Genomic DNA, 16,348 nt, shown 5'->3' on the forward strand with positions numbered 1-16,348 from the left:
CTTTGAGAGATTAACTCAGGCCAGAGCTAGTCAATCTGCAAGTAGGGATGGAAGGGTATTCAGCTTTCCTAAGAGGGGAACTCTGTCTATAATCTAAGTGGATTAAGAGTTCTGTAATTTGGAAGGGCTGAAAAAATACCAACTACGTTTATACCTTTAAGTCAAAGCACACAGGAACTGCCTGTGAATAAAAGCCTTGCAAGGAAATGTGCCTGCCGTTCAGCCATACAAGGCTGACAAAAATGGGATTAAGAATGCTGTCCACCTGTTAAGTCCCATTGTTTCAGATGCCCCCAAGGTAGCTGTCATTAAGAGTGAGGTAGTTGCACTGCACATGGAAGCCAGGAAATAAGAGTCTTTGGGCTTAAAAATTATATCTTGTCAAGAACTACAGCTGTAATTTCTCCCACATAGTACTGAGTGAAAGGAAAAGGATCAGAGACCTTTTACATTTTTGCATCAGTTATATTGCCAGATACACCAAGCCTGCTATGCATCCATGGGCTTCCGCTCTTGCTATTGACAAGCACGGTTATGGAGGTTTTGGGATTTCTGGAGCAGCATTAGCAGAGGTGTCAATATCTAGCCACTAGTACTGTGGGCTCTAACATTCAGGACTGAACACATGTATTGTGCAAGAGTAGATCACAGTGTGTGTAGTGTGGTTCTGGAGTTGGCAACACGGGCAGCTTTCTGATGGTCGTGGTTCCTAGGTATTGCAGGAGCAATGTAGTTCAGGAGTTTTCATTTCCTGATCATAAAAGAGTCATCTTTCCCTTGGTGGCCAGTTCTGTGAAGACTTTGGGACTCATTCCTGAAAATTAATCTGAGTCTATTTAATCAACACCCCCAGTATTTAATGCTCTTTTTGCTTATACCAGGGGAGTGGATTCTATTCTCTTCAACTGAATCTTGACTCATATTATGTATTATAGAGGAAGAATGGTGGCTGCAGACAATAGGATCTCAGTTAAGATAAGAGAAGGGGTGGGTGGGTGGCTCAGTTGGTTGAGTGTCCGACTTTGGCTCTGGTCATGATCTTGCAGTTCGTGGGTTTGAGCCCCACGTCCGGCTCTGTGCTGACAGCTCAGAACCTGGAGCCTGCTTCAGATTCTGTGTCTCCCTCTCTCTCTGCTCCTCCCCTGCTCGCACACGCACTCTCTCTCTTTCAAAATTGAACAAACGTTAAAAAAAATTAAAAAAGAGAACTAGAATTAGGAAAATTATAATAGGAAACTAGAATTGGTTACCTATCCTGGTAGAGTTTGAAAGTAGCAATGATTCTGCTAGTACTAGAGAATGAGATTGTCTAGTCCATGATACACAATGGCAAACTAAGGGACTGACCTATAATTATATTTCTAGTTCTGTCCTTGTCTATTATGGGTTATACTGGCTTCAAAATGAGTTGGGCTGCTTTCTTTTCTGCTCTCAAATAGGAATTATTAATCCCTTGAAAGTAGCTCAAACCCTAACTTTGAGTTTATTTTACCAAGTGATAGCAGCATTAATTTCTCTTTAGGCAGTGACTTTGAACTTTATGTTCAGTATGAACGTGTCATACTGTTCTTTGTATAAATTCAGTGATTAGGACCTTTAAAGTCTCACTTTTTTTTTTTTTTTTGAGATAGAGTCAGTGAGAGAGAAAGAGAGAGAGAGAGAGAGAGGGAGGAGAGAAACCCAAGCAATCAGCACAGAGCCCAATGTAGGGCTTGATTTCACCAACCGTGAGATAATGATCTCACCTGAGCTGAAACCAAGAGTTGGAGGCTTAACCTACTGAGCCACGCAGGCGCCCCTAAGGTCTCACTCTTAAAATGAGTATTTGTTATGGGTGTTGATTCTAAGATGGGTAAATTAAGAGGCAGTTACTTGGATTTAGGATTCTTGGCTGGGCAAGGGAAATGGTCATCAATGTTCTGCAGAGTTTTAGGATAAAGATTTCCACTCTAGGTGATTTCTTCCAGTCTTGTGGTTTTAAATACCATTTGGTGACTCCTAAATTTATATCACTTGATCTAAATTTTCCCCTCAGCTCCAACCTTGCTAACTGTTGGCTCAGCTTCTATTTAAAATAGGCATCTGAGTTTTAGTGTGTGAGAACAATGTCACCTCACAACAAACCCACTGCTACCTAATGTTCCCCATTTTAAGCAAGGGCCAACCACTATCCAGTTGCTTTGGGGAAAAAATAATCCTGGTCATTTTTGTTTCTTTTTTGTTACAATCTATCAAGGGATCCTGTTCACTCTACTTCAAAATATATTCTGAACTGGGGAGCCTGGGTGGCTCAACCATTTGGGCATCTGACCCTTGCTTTTGGCTCAGGTCATGATCTTGTGGTTCCTGGGATGGAGTCCTGCATCCAGCTCTGTGCTGGTGGCACAGGGCCTGCTTGGGATTCTCTCTCTCCCCCTCTCCCCCTGCTGGATCTCTCTCAGGATAAAAAAACAAAACCCCAAATACATCCAGAATCCTACCAGTTCTTAACATTTCTACTGCCACCTTATTGCAAGCCAAATAATTTATTTCCTGGAAGTCTGAAATAGCCTCCTAGCTAACTTTCCTGCTTGCATGTTTGAAGGTCAACAATCTATCCACCATAAGCAGCCACTTTACAAATTATGCCACTGCCCAGTTCAAAACCATCCAATGAATTCCATCTCCTTACCCTGCTTAATCAGAGCCCTGCAGATGTCACTACTCTCATTTCCCACAGTTATCACATCTAGGCTCATTTTGCTCTAAATACCCTAGCCTACTTGCTTCTTTCCAGTATATGCATATGAAGCTTGGACTTTTAAAAACTTGTTCTCTGCCTGAACCATTCTTCCCTGAGATTCCTCCAAGGCTCACTCCACTTTCATTCAGCTCAAATGTCAACTCAAAGAGGTCTTTCCAGACTCTATCTAAAACTGTCCACTCTCTATCTCCTTTCCCTACCACTCATTATGTCCTATCATTTTAACTTCTGCCCCTCTCTAGAATGTAAAGCTCCTTTCGAGCAGGGAATGCATTTCATTCACGCCGTACCCCTAGCGCCTTGAAAAATGCTTTGCAACTTGGTAGGCACCTAAAAACAAACTTGATTAAATGCATTTGAACTGAACTTATCCTGCTTAACTTGCTTTGCGAGGTCACCTCACTAAGGTAAGCATACTAACGAAAGGAAGCAAAAATCAGGTTAAGGCCTCGCTCGCCGCATTTGAGCCCCAAGTAAGGGCTCGCGCAGAAACACTTTCCAGCACCCGCAGCCGGAGCTGGGCCTTAAAGTGCTCTTTTCGTTTCCTTGTCTGGCCGGGAAGGGAAAGGAGTAAACGGGAGAAAATGAGGCGTGGAAGGGCTGAGGAAGGAGCCTCAGTGCTACCGTATACGGTTGAGAATACGCTGTTATCCACGACAGCGCTGGTTTCTATTGGATGGTCCCGGGGCTGGGGCTGTGATTCCGATCAGAAAGCCCAGGCACCGAGCACCAAGCACAGCCGTCAGCCATTTTCCGAAACTAGGCTCCCTAGTAACCCCGCCCGAATGTGTACGCAAGAAAGGGGGGGCGGGACTTATTGTGAGGGCCTCACTCCGGAAACCGCACCCGCGGAGGCGTCCCACCGCCAAGGATTCACAAAACGCGGAGCGAGATTTAACAGTCGGCAGCGAAAGCGCGCACTCGAACGCCAATGAGAGCGGAAGGAGTGGACCGCTCCTGAAGGGTACTCTGCATATCCAGCAATGATTGGTGGAGTCCTCCTGTCTTCTTTTTGGTATTGGCTGGACTTCCTCCGCCCACCCACTGCTTTTGTCTAGGTACTTCTGATTGGCTCCTTCAGCGTGGTGGTGGGGGGACAAGGTTTGGGGGATTGGTCATCACAGATTGGTGGATTTGAGCACCTAGCGTCGTCTTCCCGAGGAAGGAGTCCGTCCCATCTTCTCTCTGTCCCGTCTCCCGACCCGTACGCCTTTCCTCAACTCGCGCGCACGAATGGTTAAAAAAAAAAAAAAAAAAAAAGGGTGTGAGGCTCGAGCCCGCCAGCCAGGCCTCCAGCACCTAGCGCGCGCCCTCAGCGAGGACCCGCGCGAGCTGCCCCTGACGCTGCCTGCGCTGTTTGAAACTGCAGAACCCGTTAGGATCTTGGGAAAACTACCGTTCCAGCTGGTTCCGGACCCCGTGCGTGGCAGGGGGGCGAGTGGCGGTCGCGAGGCGGCTCTTGCCTTTCGCGTCCCTGCAGCGTGGAGACTAGAACCGGCACTTTCGAAGGACGCCACCTCCAATCGCAGTGCTGGCGCGGGCGGAGGCTAAAACACGGGGGTCCTGAGACTGAGGAAAACGCGCCAAGTTCCCCTCGGTGGTGGAGTGGGAAAGACCCTAGCGGTTCAGGCGCTTGGCGAGCGGGACTACTTCTGGCGCGCCTCGCCATCCCGGGGCGGGGGAGGGCGGGGGCGGGCGCCGCTCCGGGGATGTAGTTGGTGCCGGCGCAGGGCAGGACCGAGCGGCAGCCCGGGTTCCCGCTCTTGAGAGCGAATGGTCACTCCCCTGCGGGGAGGGCAATCCGGGCAGCTTTTCCTTGGGTCGGGGCCCCCGCGGGCTCGGGGCAGGGGCTCACCTGTCGCACCCACATACATCCCGGCTGGACTCGGGGCGTCACCGCCGCGGACCGTGCTTTGGGCCATGACCAGGTAAGGAGGGCCTGGGGAGGAGAGGCCGGTGTCTGGGCGCCGAGACAAGTTCGGCCGGCCCCCAAGGGGGTCGCCCTAGGACCCCGGCGTCGGATCCGCGGGGGGGTGTGGGGGGGGAGACGCCAGGACCGCTTCGCTGCTGCGCCCTTGCGGAGCTGCCAGTCGAGCCCTGTGGGCACCGGTGGCAGGGAGGGGCGCCCCTCCTGCCGCCGCGGGGACACGGGGAGGCAGGTGCGGGCTGGGCGTCAATAGGCCAATTCCGCGGGCGAGGGGCCCGGAGCTGCGGTGCGGGCCGGAGTCGCCACCGGTCAGCCTCCCGCAGGACCCAGGGCTGTGTCTGACCGACACGGACGGCAGCACAGCCTCGCCTTTTCACTTTTCGTTCCTAGAGGTGCGGCGTAGGGAGAGCATGTTTTTACTAATGTTGTCCGGTGTCGGGAATTGCTAAATTTTATCGCGCACTGTAACTTAATTTTTCCAGAAGTATTTAGAAAGCCACGTGTTTTTAAGCCTTTGTCGAGGATGTTATCCTTGTTTTACGTTTTTCATGAAAAACTGGCATTGAGTCCTGTCGTCTTATAAAGGGAAGAACTTGAAACTAGTGGGACTGAATGTTCATATTGTCATTTGTTCAAGAGTATCTAATGTTCGATTTATTGTGTTTTCTGTGACATTTGATTTAGACTTCTAGGAGAAACGTTTTAGTTTTTCCAGTAATAAAGCCAGGAGTAAGAAATGGTGTAAGATACGGCATCTGGTAAAAATGTGGTATTTTCAGCAACGTTAAATGGTTAGTGATTTGAGGGAGCCAGGAGGGTTTAATTGCTTAGGATCTATCCGTTATTTCAACTGCTTGGTCGTTTTTTCTTCTGCTTATTTAAGTCCGGTTACTACTCTGTGTCTTAGAGAATCCACTTTACATCATTTATAAGAATTGGCTCCCAAGAAAAATCTTTTACGAGAATCGTTAATGCTTAGAGATCCTTGACAACTTCGCGTAGACTGGTTTATCGTTCGTGATAGCTTTCCATCAGTAGCAGTAAGTGGCTAGGAGGGTAAATTGAGTTGGGGAGGGGGATGGGGAAATTGGTCAACTTTGCAGTTACTCCTGAGTTGAGTCTCAAAAGTGTGGTTTCACAACCGAGTTCAATGTTGCGAATTCCCAGATCAGAGACAGTGGAGTGAAATGCTTGTTAGTAAAGATGGAGTTTGAATTTTGTTAGTTTCTCTGTTCATCCTATTACTGTGTCTGTATTGAAATCATTGCTGAGGTTTTGTACTCTAATACCCCAGATAATTCCCTCCCCCCTCCCCCCGATATCTTAAGAAAATAGGACGTGTGTATAAAATAAATACCACAAATACTGCTGGGGGGGTTTTCATCCAAAAGTTTTAACAGTGAAAAAAGTTTAAAAAAGGTAAATCTTTTTTTCTACTCAAGGGAGCATTTAACAAAATTTATAGTTTAAAAGAAGTTTTGGAAACTCAGTATATTGTGTCTAGTCAGTAACAGTTTGGTAGCACAAGTGCAGCAGTTCTTTGCACCATTTTCTCAACTTTGCATCTTTTATTACTTTTCACTCAAATGTTTAGGTATAATTGAAAACCAGATCTATGCCTTTGCTTGTATCCAAATTATATTTTTTTATTGGAGTATAGTTGACACACAATGTTACATTAGTTTCTGGTGTACAACATAGTGACTTGTGCAAGTTACATTTTATATAAGCTTTTTTAGAGACTATTTCATGTATTCATATTAGTAACTAGAAAAGGCTTTGGAGGGAGGACTCCTTCACTTCCAGCACTCTTAATTTCCCATTCATCCCTTTTTTACCTGGTGCTTTAGAATTAGAGATGGTTGTTGCTCAGTGTTTTCCGAATGAATAAATTAAAATAAAAATTAACTTCTTAGTCAATACTGCTTTACCGTAGGTCTACTCAAATGGGGGTATTTTGTGGTGTGACCCTTAATCTCGTAGGCTAATAAATAATAAAAATTCAGTATCTGATATTTTTATTTAAGAAAGTTAAGGACAAATGACAAGCTCCTTCGTTTAAGCAATAAACATTGAGTGCCTGTTATTGATCAAGCATTGGGTTTTCAAATGTGAAGATCTAATTGGTACCATTCCTTGGTAAATTTTCAAAATTTAATGATCTTACTGCCTACAGCTGATAATTGAAAATAATGAAACCTTTTCTGTGATTAACAGATATGATTGGTGATTACAACATCCTTGTATAAGTTAATTCTTGTCAACTCCTTGGGATTTGAAGAGAAAATGCCTGGTGTCATACCTAGCGAAAGTAATGGGCTTTCAAAAGGTAGCCCATCCAAAAAAAATAGACTTTCCTTGAAGTTTTTTCAGAAAAAGGAAACTAAGAGAGCCTTGGATTTCACAGATTCTCAAGAAAATGAAGAAAAGGCTTCTGAATATAGAGGATCTGAAATGTATGTATCTTAAGTATATTTCGGTACTTTTAAAATTCCGTATCAGTGAAGAAGCAGTGAACTTTGATACCTCCATTCTGATCTGATAGTCTATGGAGGCAAAAACACACAGCAGTGAGACAAACCTAGCAGTGTATAGTAGAAACAGCAAAACTGTAAATAATCGTCAAAAAAGGGGGGGGCGGGGGGGCGCCTGGGTGGCTCAGTCGGTTAGGCATCCGACTGCGGCTCAGGTCATGATCTCACAGTGCATGGTGCATAGTGCACGAGTTTGAGCCCCGTGTGTCGGGCTCTGTGCTGACAGCTCAGAGCCTGGAGCCTGCTTTGGATGCTGTGTCTCCCTCTCTCTCTGCTCCTTCCCCATTCATGCTCTGTGTCTGTCTCTCAAAAATAAATGTTAAAAAATTTAGAAACCGCAAAACTGGCTGGCTCAGCACAGGATCACATCCATAATGTTAACCTGTTTACATTGATGGTCAGCCAGTTAGATTGACTTGGAGAAATATTTGTTGGCTAAAATTATTTTTCAATTTAAACTTATTTGTAATGTAACGCATTCTGTGTAAGGGTAAAGAAATAACGTGATTTTGGGGTTTTTTTTTTTTTGGTTCAGAAGACTTGACAACCTAGTGTATGAATTATCAAACCTATTGGTATGTAGTTGCCAGTAAGATAAAAATAAATCTTTTGGTGCAAATCCTTTAGTGATTGAAATCTGAACAAAATGGAATACTTACATATAGTTGTTGTAATTAGAGTCTATACTAGCTCACTATTCAACACATAGGTACACTGCTATATGACTAAAATGGGTTTGGTCCCATGTGTAATTTCCTAATATTTCCCAGTAATCTGTTTAGGAGATGTGAACCTTATGTGTACCAGCATTCATGCCTGTAAACACTTTGAGGTGCCAGGGTAGTAGCTAGCTGCTATAAAATAAAAATTCTGTGAGGACCTACTGTTTGTTAAAATAAGGTAAAAGGATAACTTGAACAATTCGTTTTAAAGTGAAGGACAACTGTGTAATTCTCTTTATCTACTCTTTCCTTTTACCAGAACCTGACCTCTTAGGTGGTGCATCCTCTCCTAGATATTGTCATAGCTTATTTCCAGGTTTCTGTTCAGAGTTAGACTGCTTTTAAAAATTATGTAGGTTTAACTCATCACAGTACCAGGCCCTCAATTTTCTACTCTCTAAAATGGGATTAATAGCTCAGGATGGAATTGAGGCTTGTTGTGTATAATGGTTTTAAAGTGTTTATAAAACTTTTATTCTGAGTATGTAGCAATTTTTGCACCTGTATAGATTTCTTAGAAAAGTGTCACCTGAATAAAATCCATATCTCAGTTCATACAATTTTTGGGAAAAGACTATATCTAAGGAAGTGTTCGTTCCACTTTGTTTCTTTAAGATACTATACTTCGTAATACCTCTCTCTGCTTATATTTTATAGTGATCAAGTTGTTCCTGCAGCACAGTCCTCACCTATAAACTGTGAGAAGAGAGAAAACTTGTTACCATTTGTGGGACTGAATAATCTCGGCAATACTTGTTATCTTAACAGTATACTTCAGGTAAGTTGAGGATTTTGCTATATAATAAAGCTTTAGTAGGCAAAGCATGATGTAACATTTAATGTTTGAGAATTTCAGAGTGGAGTATTTTAATTGTCCATAGGGTCTTTGTCTTTGACTGTAAATGAACTAGAATGGACTAAAGTAATGATTCTAAATTGCATGTTACCAGCTTCCTTTGGGGTAAGAGAAAGTAATAAATAAAATTGGGCTAGCAAAATTGAATTGACATTGGTTAACTGGAAGATGACAAATCCTTGGTTTTCCTGCCTTATTCCTAGTACTATGGTGATGTGTATTTTAACCTTTGGAACTCTGTTTTATATTGTACTCTTAGAACCCTACATCCTAGCAATATGTGCCCAGGCTCACTGCTTTGCTGCCAGTGAGGGAAGACAGTGAGCTACTATGATGAAATATAAAACAATTTTTGACACAGTATTAATTTCAGAATTTTAACTAATGCACATTTAAAAATGTGCTACAGGGGTGCCTGGGTGGGTCAGTCGGTTTTCTGACTTTGGCTCAGGTCATGATCTTGCGGTTCTTGAGTTCAAGCCCCACGTCGGGGTCTGTGCTGACAGCTCAGATTCTGTGTTTCCTTCTGTCCCTCCTTCCCCTTTTCGCATGCTCTCTCTCAAATAAAAATTTAAAAAAAATTTTTAAAATGCTCTACAAAAAACATAGTACTTTAATGGTTTTAGTTACATTGTTGTTTGTTCAGTAAACACTCAGACAGTCTTACTTTTTATAGGTATTATATTTTTGTCCTGGTTTTAAGTCTGGAGTGAAGCACTTATTTAACATTATTTCAAGGAAGAAAGAAGCCCTGAAAGATGAAGCCAATCAAAAAGATAAGGTAAAAATAAAAGAACAGAAAATATATAAAAAGTAAAGTAATGGAAATTAACTTGCTTAGAAATTAAAAAGTAATAGAAACACAGGATTTGGGAGGAGGATAACAGACTGGTTCTCTGAAATGGAATTTCTTAGTATCCTGTGTTTTTAAGAAAGGCAATTTTTCCATTCTTGTAGGTTAGCTAACTAGGTTATCCTCTTTTACAGTGTCTTCTCTTGCCCTCTAATTTATTGCTTACCAATAAACATTGTATATCACAGTCACAGTTTATCATGCCCTTGTATCTCCTGTTATTTATATATTGTGTTTTCAAATTCACTCACAACCTTTGATTTACACAGTCAGAAAACCACTATCTTCCCTGTAATTGAAAATAATCAAAAACTCAAAATTGTTTAAAGTTTGTATACCTCTATAGAATTAGTGTTAGAATGAAATTAAATTTAGCAAAGCTAGTATTGTCTAGTGAAACACAAGAAAAGGGGAAGGTACTTAATTTGTTCATAAATAAAAATAATGGTTTGTGTGTTTCTTTCTTGACAGGGAAATTGTAAAGAAGATTCTTTGGCAAGTTATGAACTCATATGCAGTTTACAGTCCTTGATCATTTCAGTTGAACAGCTTCAGGCTAGCTTTCTCTTAAATCCAGAGAAATACACTGATGAACTTGCTACTCAGCCAAGGCGACTGCTTAACACACTCAGGTATTGTGCCTATAATTTTAGGATTCCAACTTAGTAGCTTACTGCTTTCTTTGGGGGAGAGTGATATGGGAACAAATAGGGGGAGTGAAGGGCCAGGAAAGTAGAAACTACAGATCCTATACTCACTGATATCCCAGAGGCTCTGGAAATCAGAAATCTTTTTGTAAGTTTGGTACTAAATTCATTAGATGTGAATTGGTATGAGGCTATTAATAGTCTTTGTTCATTTTTATTTATAATGTGAATACTCACACATTTTTAAATAGGAATAGTAATATGTTTAATTATGGGATACTGCCCCTTGGGTTAAAATAAATTTATTACATGCCATATGTATTTTTTTAATCTGAAAATTAGTGAATTCTCAGATTTGGTCCTAAGAGATTTCAGATTAGGAATTGTAGGTTTTTAGTCAAAATATATTATGCATAAGAACTATAAATACCAAATATTCCAGTTTTGTTGTATGTGTTTGCGTAACTATTAGTTCACTGGATTAGATTTTTTTTTGTATTGTCTTAAATGAAACATTATCCAATATATAAATAGCCTTACCTAATGTTACAGGGTAAATCTTAAAACTAAATAACTTTTTAAAGAATAGACCTAGGTGAGGGGTGCCTGGCTTAGTTGGTAGAGCATGTGACTCGATCTCAGAGTTGTAAGTTCAAGCCCCACATTGGGTGTAGAGATTACTTAACAGTAAAAAAAAAAAATAGACCTAGGTGTAATTGTCATACATTTGTTAATGGGCAGTATAGCATGGTGGCCAACAGCAGGTTTGAGTCCTGGCTTTGCATCTCTTTGACCTTGGGCAAGCTACCTTATCTGTAAAATCATGGTGATACAGTACTTACCTTATAGGATTATTGTGAGAATTATGTTCTACATCTAATATAAAAAGCATCTTGAATAAACCCTGGTACATGGTAAACTATACAAATACTAGCTGTTACTAGTATTTGTGATAATGAATATGAGGTAAAATTTGTTTTTATTTTTAATTACAAGTTTAGGTAAGAAGTTTCAAATTAGTTGAATAAATGTTTTTACGTTTTTAAAATAATTTGATACCCCTGTAAATGAATTAATTTCTCTATAGAAAGGATGTGTTTTTTATATTCTATCTTGAAAACTAGAATAGATGAAATGGAAATTTTTATTTATAGGGAACTCAACCCTATGTATGAAGGATATCTACAGCACGATGCACAGGAAGTATTACAGTGTATTTTGGGAAACATTCAAGAAACATGCCAACTCCTAAAAAAAGAAGAAGTAAAAAATGTGGTAGAATTATCTACTAAGGTAGAAGAAAAACCTCATCAGAAGGAGGAAATGAGTGGTATTAACACCACAGAGATGGACAGTATGAGGCATTCTGAAGACTATAAAGAAAAACTCACAAAAGGAAATGGGAAAAGAAAAAATGACATTGAATTTGGTAACATAAAGAAAAAAATTAAAGCCTCTAAGGAACACCAGTCACTGGAAGAGAACCAGAGACAAACCAGATCAAAAAGGAAAGCTACAGGTGATACATTAGAGATTCCTTCTAAAATAATCCCCAAGTATGTTTCTGAAAATGAAAGTTCAAGACCCTCACAAAAGAAATCAAGAGTTAAAATAAATTGGTTAAAGCCTGCAACTAAGCAACCCAGCATTCTTTCTAAATTCTGTAGTCTGGGGAAAATAACAACAAACCAGGGATCCAAAGGACAGTCGAAAGAAAATGAATATGATCTTGAAGAGGACTTGGGGAAGTGTGAAAATGAAAGCACAACTAATGGTTGTGAACTTGAATCTCCAGGGAATAATGTTAAGTCCGTTAATGTTAATGAAGTTAAGCCCATAAACAAAGGTCAGTATAATTTATTCTTAGACATTGATAGGTAGGATTAACAGCTGCAGAACTGCAGTGTTCTCTTAGATACATGTACAAGGTAAATGTGGTTCAAGTTGTAAGAAAATTTTAACACTGTGAACTGTGTGGTGTTTTAACCACTGTGCTCAGATGTGTGTGTATAAATCTCACTAATCTTAAGGTAATGTTAATTTATGGTTTATAAACGAGGGGAATTCCATACATTTTAATGGAAAGAGAATTATTTTACCCCCTCTGTAGTACTAGACAATAAACTCATGAAAGAAATTGCATTTAATGAAATACAATTTTAGAGAACTAAGTAGTTCTACTGTAGTTGAACTGGATAGCTACCTAATTGTGTCCAACTCTCAGGGAAAATGTGTAGTATTGATGTGGTTAATGGTTTTTACCAAAAGTGTCGTACTTATTTTGGGGTTGTTTCTATAGGAGTTTCTTTGGGAAGGGACTTAAGGTGACAAAATTGTGACTTTCTTTTTTAGAGACCACAGTAATTCATCTTCAAAACGATCTTTACAGGGAATTTATGTATCATGAATAAGACACCTCTTAATAAGCAAGTTTAGATCTAAAAGTCAGCTTTTTATTCATGATACACTTGAAACAATATTGGTTATTTGGGCTACGCTGAGCTGAAAATTTTTCCTATTTTTGTTTTAGGTGCAGAGCAAATTGGTTTTGAGCTAGTAGAGAAATTATTTCAAGGTCAGCTGGTATTAAGGACTCGATGCTTAGAATGTGAAAGTTTAACAGAAAGAAGAGAAGATTTTCAGGACATCAGTGTGCCAGTACAAGAAGATGAGCTTTCCAAAGTAGAAGAGAGTTCTGAAAGTAAGCAAAATTGGAGTCTTGTATGGATGATGGAATAAGTAGTTTTCTTCAACAAAACACAGTCTAATAATAGCTTGTATAATTACTGGGGAAAAAAAATAGTGTCTCTGGTATAATAAAATCTTTCTGCTCATATAGGTTCACTTGTTAATAATTAACATTTAGAAGATTATGGTATCTTTATTTTGATGTGTAGAGTATGTTATAATGGGAAGTGAAATGCTTTATTAAGTTTTAGGTATCTCAGCCTTAGAGCTACAGAGGATATTTTTGTTCACAATATTTGAGCCAGTGTTTTGTCTAGTATAAAAGGACAAGAAGTAGGGAAACGTTAAGGGAAGTGATCATGAGACTGGCTTGTTCAGATATCGGAAGTTAGCCATTAAAGTGTAAACTAAAAAGTCTGTCTTAACATTGAATCAGAGACTAGGTTATCATTTTGCTGGCCCTGTCACCTAAATACTTTGTACTTGGCCAGCCAAGTATAAATATTTAAAAGATATGTGTCCTGTTGAGGATGATAAACTTAAGTTTCTGAAACTAAAATGTCTTTATTGTTTGGGAAGGATTAGTCAAATGAAATGGCATGCTAATTTTGAACATGGAACTTGTTTAATTTTTAAATGTCTGAGAGGTTCTTCATTTGTGAGTGAAAGGATTCTCTTATGTAGTTTCTCCAGAGCCAAAAACAGAAATGAAGACCCTGAGATGGGCAATTTCACAGTTTGCTTCAGTGGAGAGGATTGTAGGAGAAGATAAATATTTCTGTGAAAATTGCCATCATTATACTGAAGCCGAACGAAGTCTTTTGTTTGACAAAATGCCTGAAGTTATAACTATTCATTTGAAGTGCTTTGCTGCTAGTGGCTTGGAGTGAGTATTATAAATAAAAGCTATATGAAAAAAAATGAGCTGCTATAAGTTTTGTTCAAAATACTATAATAGTAACAAAATAGTGTAATAGCATAATATAAAGATAACCTTAGAAAAGTTTGTTATTAAGTTTACTTGTAAAAATGCATCAATATAAATCCTTTTGGTATGAATACATAGTCTAGGGTTCTTCCCACATCTTTTAATCTTCGTTCCTTACTAGATACAGTTTCAAGTTGAAGTGATTAAAGCAGGAAACAGATCTTGTATACATCAAGGTTTTTTGAGGGGTGAAAAAGGCAAAATTATATTTAAGGTAAGCCAAGAATCAAACTAGTCTTTGAAGAATTTTCAAGTATCTTTGTGACATGTATACATGTCATTGTAGATTTTATTCCGTCCCATATTAATGAATTGTTCGAAGTTAGCACGGGAGCCTCTACACACTTTATTATTACAGAAGAAGACATACAGTGTTTCCTTTCAGTGGATTTTTTCTTTGCTGTTTATTTTTGTTCCCCAAATCTTGGTAGAGATGGCTGTCACATTAAAATTACTCACTAAAGGATTTTGAAGTTAAATGGCATTTAAAACACTGGCTTTCTCATTGTACAAAATTAGGAAAGTTAAAGGGGCACCTTGGTGGCCCAGTCGGTTAAGTTATGCATCCGACTCTTGATTTTGGCTCAGGTCATGAGCTCACAGTTTGTGAGTTTGAGCCCCATGTTGACAGGGAATCTGTCTCCTCCTCTCTCTGCCCCTCCCTCTGGTGCTATCTCATAAATAAACATTAACTTTTAAAAAATTAGGAAAGTAAATAAAAGGGAGCTGTTCTTCATAGAAACTGCTGAATATTAGCACTTATTTCAGTATTTCTTGTGTGCACTAAACATTAAGGATTCATTCAGACTTCTACTTGGTTTCACATTTGGATGTAAAACTGAAATGTGTAAAGTGGAATTGCAGAAAACTTTTTTTTTTTTCCTTCCAAAGGTTTGATTGCTATGGTGGTGGACTTTCCAAGATCAACACTCCTTTACTGACACCTCTTAAACTGTCACTAGAAGAATGGAGCACAAAGCCAACCAACGACAGCTATGGGTTATTTGCAGTTGTGATGCACAGTGGCATTACCATCAGTAGTGGGCATTACACTGCTTCTGTTAAAGTCACTGACCTTAACAGTTTAGAACTAGATAAGGGAAATTTTGTGATTGACCAAATGTGTGAAATAGGTAAACCAGAACCATTGAATGAGGAGGAAGCAAGGGATGTGGTTGAAAATTATGATGAAGAAATGTCAATTAGAGTCAGTGGAAATACACAGCCAAGCAAAGTTCTGAACAAAAAAAATGTAGAAGCTATTGGACTTCTTGGAGGACAAAAGAGCAAAGCAGATTATGAGCTGTACAACAAAGCATCTAATCCTGATAAAGTTGCCAATACAGCATTTGCTGAAAACAGAAATTCTGAGACTAACAGTACTAATGGGACTCATGAAGTTGATACAAACAAGGAATCCAGTGACCAAACAGGCCTTAACTTTAGTGGATTTGAGAACAAAATTTCATATGTAGTGCAAAGTTTAAAGGAGTATGAGGGAAAGTGGTTACTTTTTGATGATTCTGAAGTGAAAGTTACTGAAGAGAAGGACTTTCTCAATTCTCTTTCTCCTTCTACATCTCCTACATCTACTCCTTACTTGCTATTTTATAAGAAATTATAGAGTATTTTCCTTATGTATATATTAAACAGACCTGGACAAAAGCTGGTAAAGTTGATTACATCAAAGAGTCTAGCTTATCTTTTGAAGCTATTGGATATTATTGGTCTCTCTAAAGTTTTTATATAAATAGTGAAATTTGAATTACTGAAAACCATGTTAATTTTTAGAATTCATTTCCCATAGTAGAGACTAGTGATGCATTAGCTTCTGGGAACAAACTTGTATAGGTTCTTAATTGAATTATCCAAATGGAAGCATTTAAACACTTTTGAATTCACATCTATCTTTTGTGTTTGCTTTTTAAAATAAAGTGCTTGTATTTGTATCTCCATATTTTGGAGTAATTATCTATATGATGTTTATAGGTCCTGTGGGTTTCCAGCTAAGAAGAAGAATCTCATTTCAGTACCTTTAGTTTTTTAAGTCATGAAGCCAGATCTTTAATGGGCTGTATTTAGAGGCACAAAGTCTGGAATATGTGTGTATTCACAGTAGTGTACATTTTGTGCCTTGAATCACTTTGAAAAGTGTCTCAGAAAACCTGGACAGCCAATCCCCCTTCTATCTTGAGAAGAATTTTATATGTATTTATGAAAATGATTCTGTATTCTAGTAAATCTTTTTGGGCATGGACTAATTTGTATCTCTTCATAGTCATATTCTGCACGATCTGTATATAGTATATCAAATTTAGAGGTGTGTGACCTTAAATTTAACTTTTTTTAAAAACTGGGAGGTCAATAAAATTTAAACTGCTTAACAACTA

The 16,348-nt window shown here is 39.4% G+C and overlaps 1 protein-coding gene across 3 annotated transcripts in view; it reads left to right on the forward strand.

Moving 5' to 3' along the window:
• The window catches only part of USP1 (ubiquitin specific peptidase 1), a 29,118-nt gene extending 12,770 nt beyond the window's left edge, over window positions 1–16,348 (forward strand). Inside the window, exons 1-9 of one of the 3 annotated variants that reach the window (XM_053214175.1) lie at window positions 3,867–4,671; window positions 6,888–7,126; window positions 8,584–8,704; window positions 9,459–9,563; window positions 10,107–10,267; window positions 11,437–11,801; window positions 12,813–12,983; window positions 13,655–13,856; window positions 14,850–16,348. In XM_053214175.1, coding sequence (XP_053070150.1) covers window positions 6,957–7,126; window positions 8,584–8,704; window positions 9,459–9,563; window positions 10,107–10,267; window positions 11,437–11,801; window positions 12,813–12,983; window positions 13,655–13,856; window positions 14,850–15,582 — 2,028 coding nt within the window. In that variant the 5' untranslated portion in view covers window positions 3,867–4,671; window positions 6,888–6,956 and the 3' untranslated portion in view covers window positions 15,583–16,348. Of the gene's footprint in view, window positions 1–3,866; window positions 4,672–6,887; window positions 7,127–8,583; window positions 8,705–9,458; window positions 9,564–10,106; window positions 10,268–11,436; window positions 12,129–12,812; window positions 12,984–13,654; window positions 13,857–14,849 lie in introns of those variants that run through there. The other 2 variants (XM_027059016.2, XM_053214174.1) reach the window with 2 other exon arrangements.

This window comes from Acinonyx jubatus, chromosome C1, assembly GCF_027475565.1.
Source record: "Acinonyx jubatus isolate Ajub_Pintada_27869175 chromosome C1, VMU_Ajub_asm_v1.0, whole genome shotgun sequence".
NCBI classification, from domain to species: Eukaryota; Metazoa; Chordata; class Mammalia; order Carnivora; family Felidae; genus Acinonyx; species Acinonyx jubatus.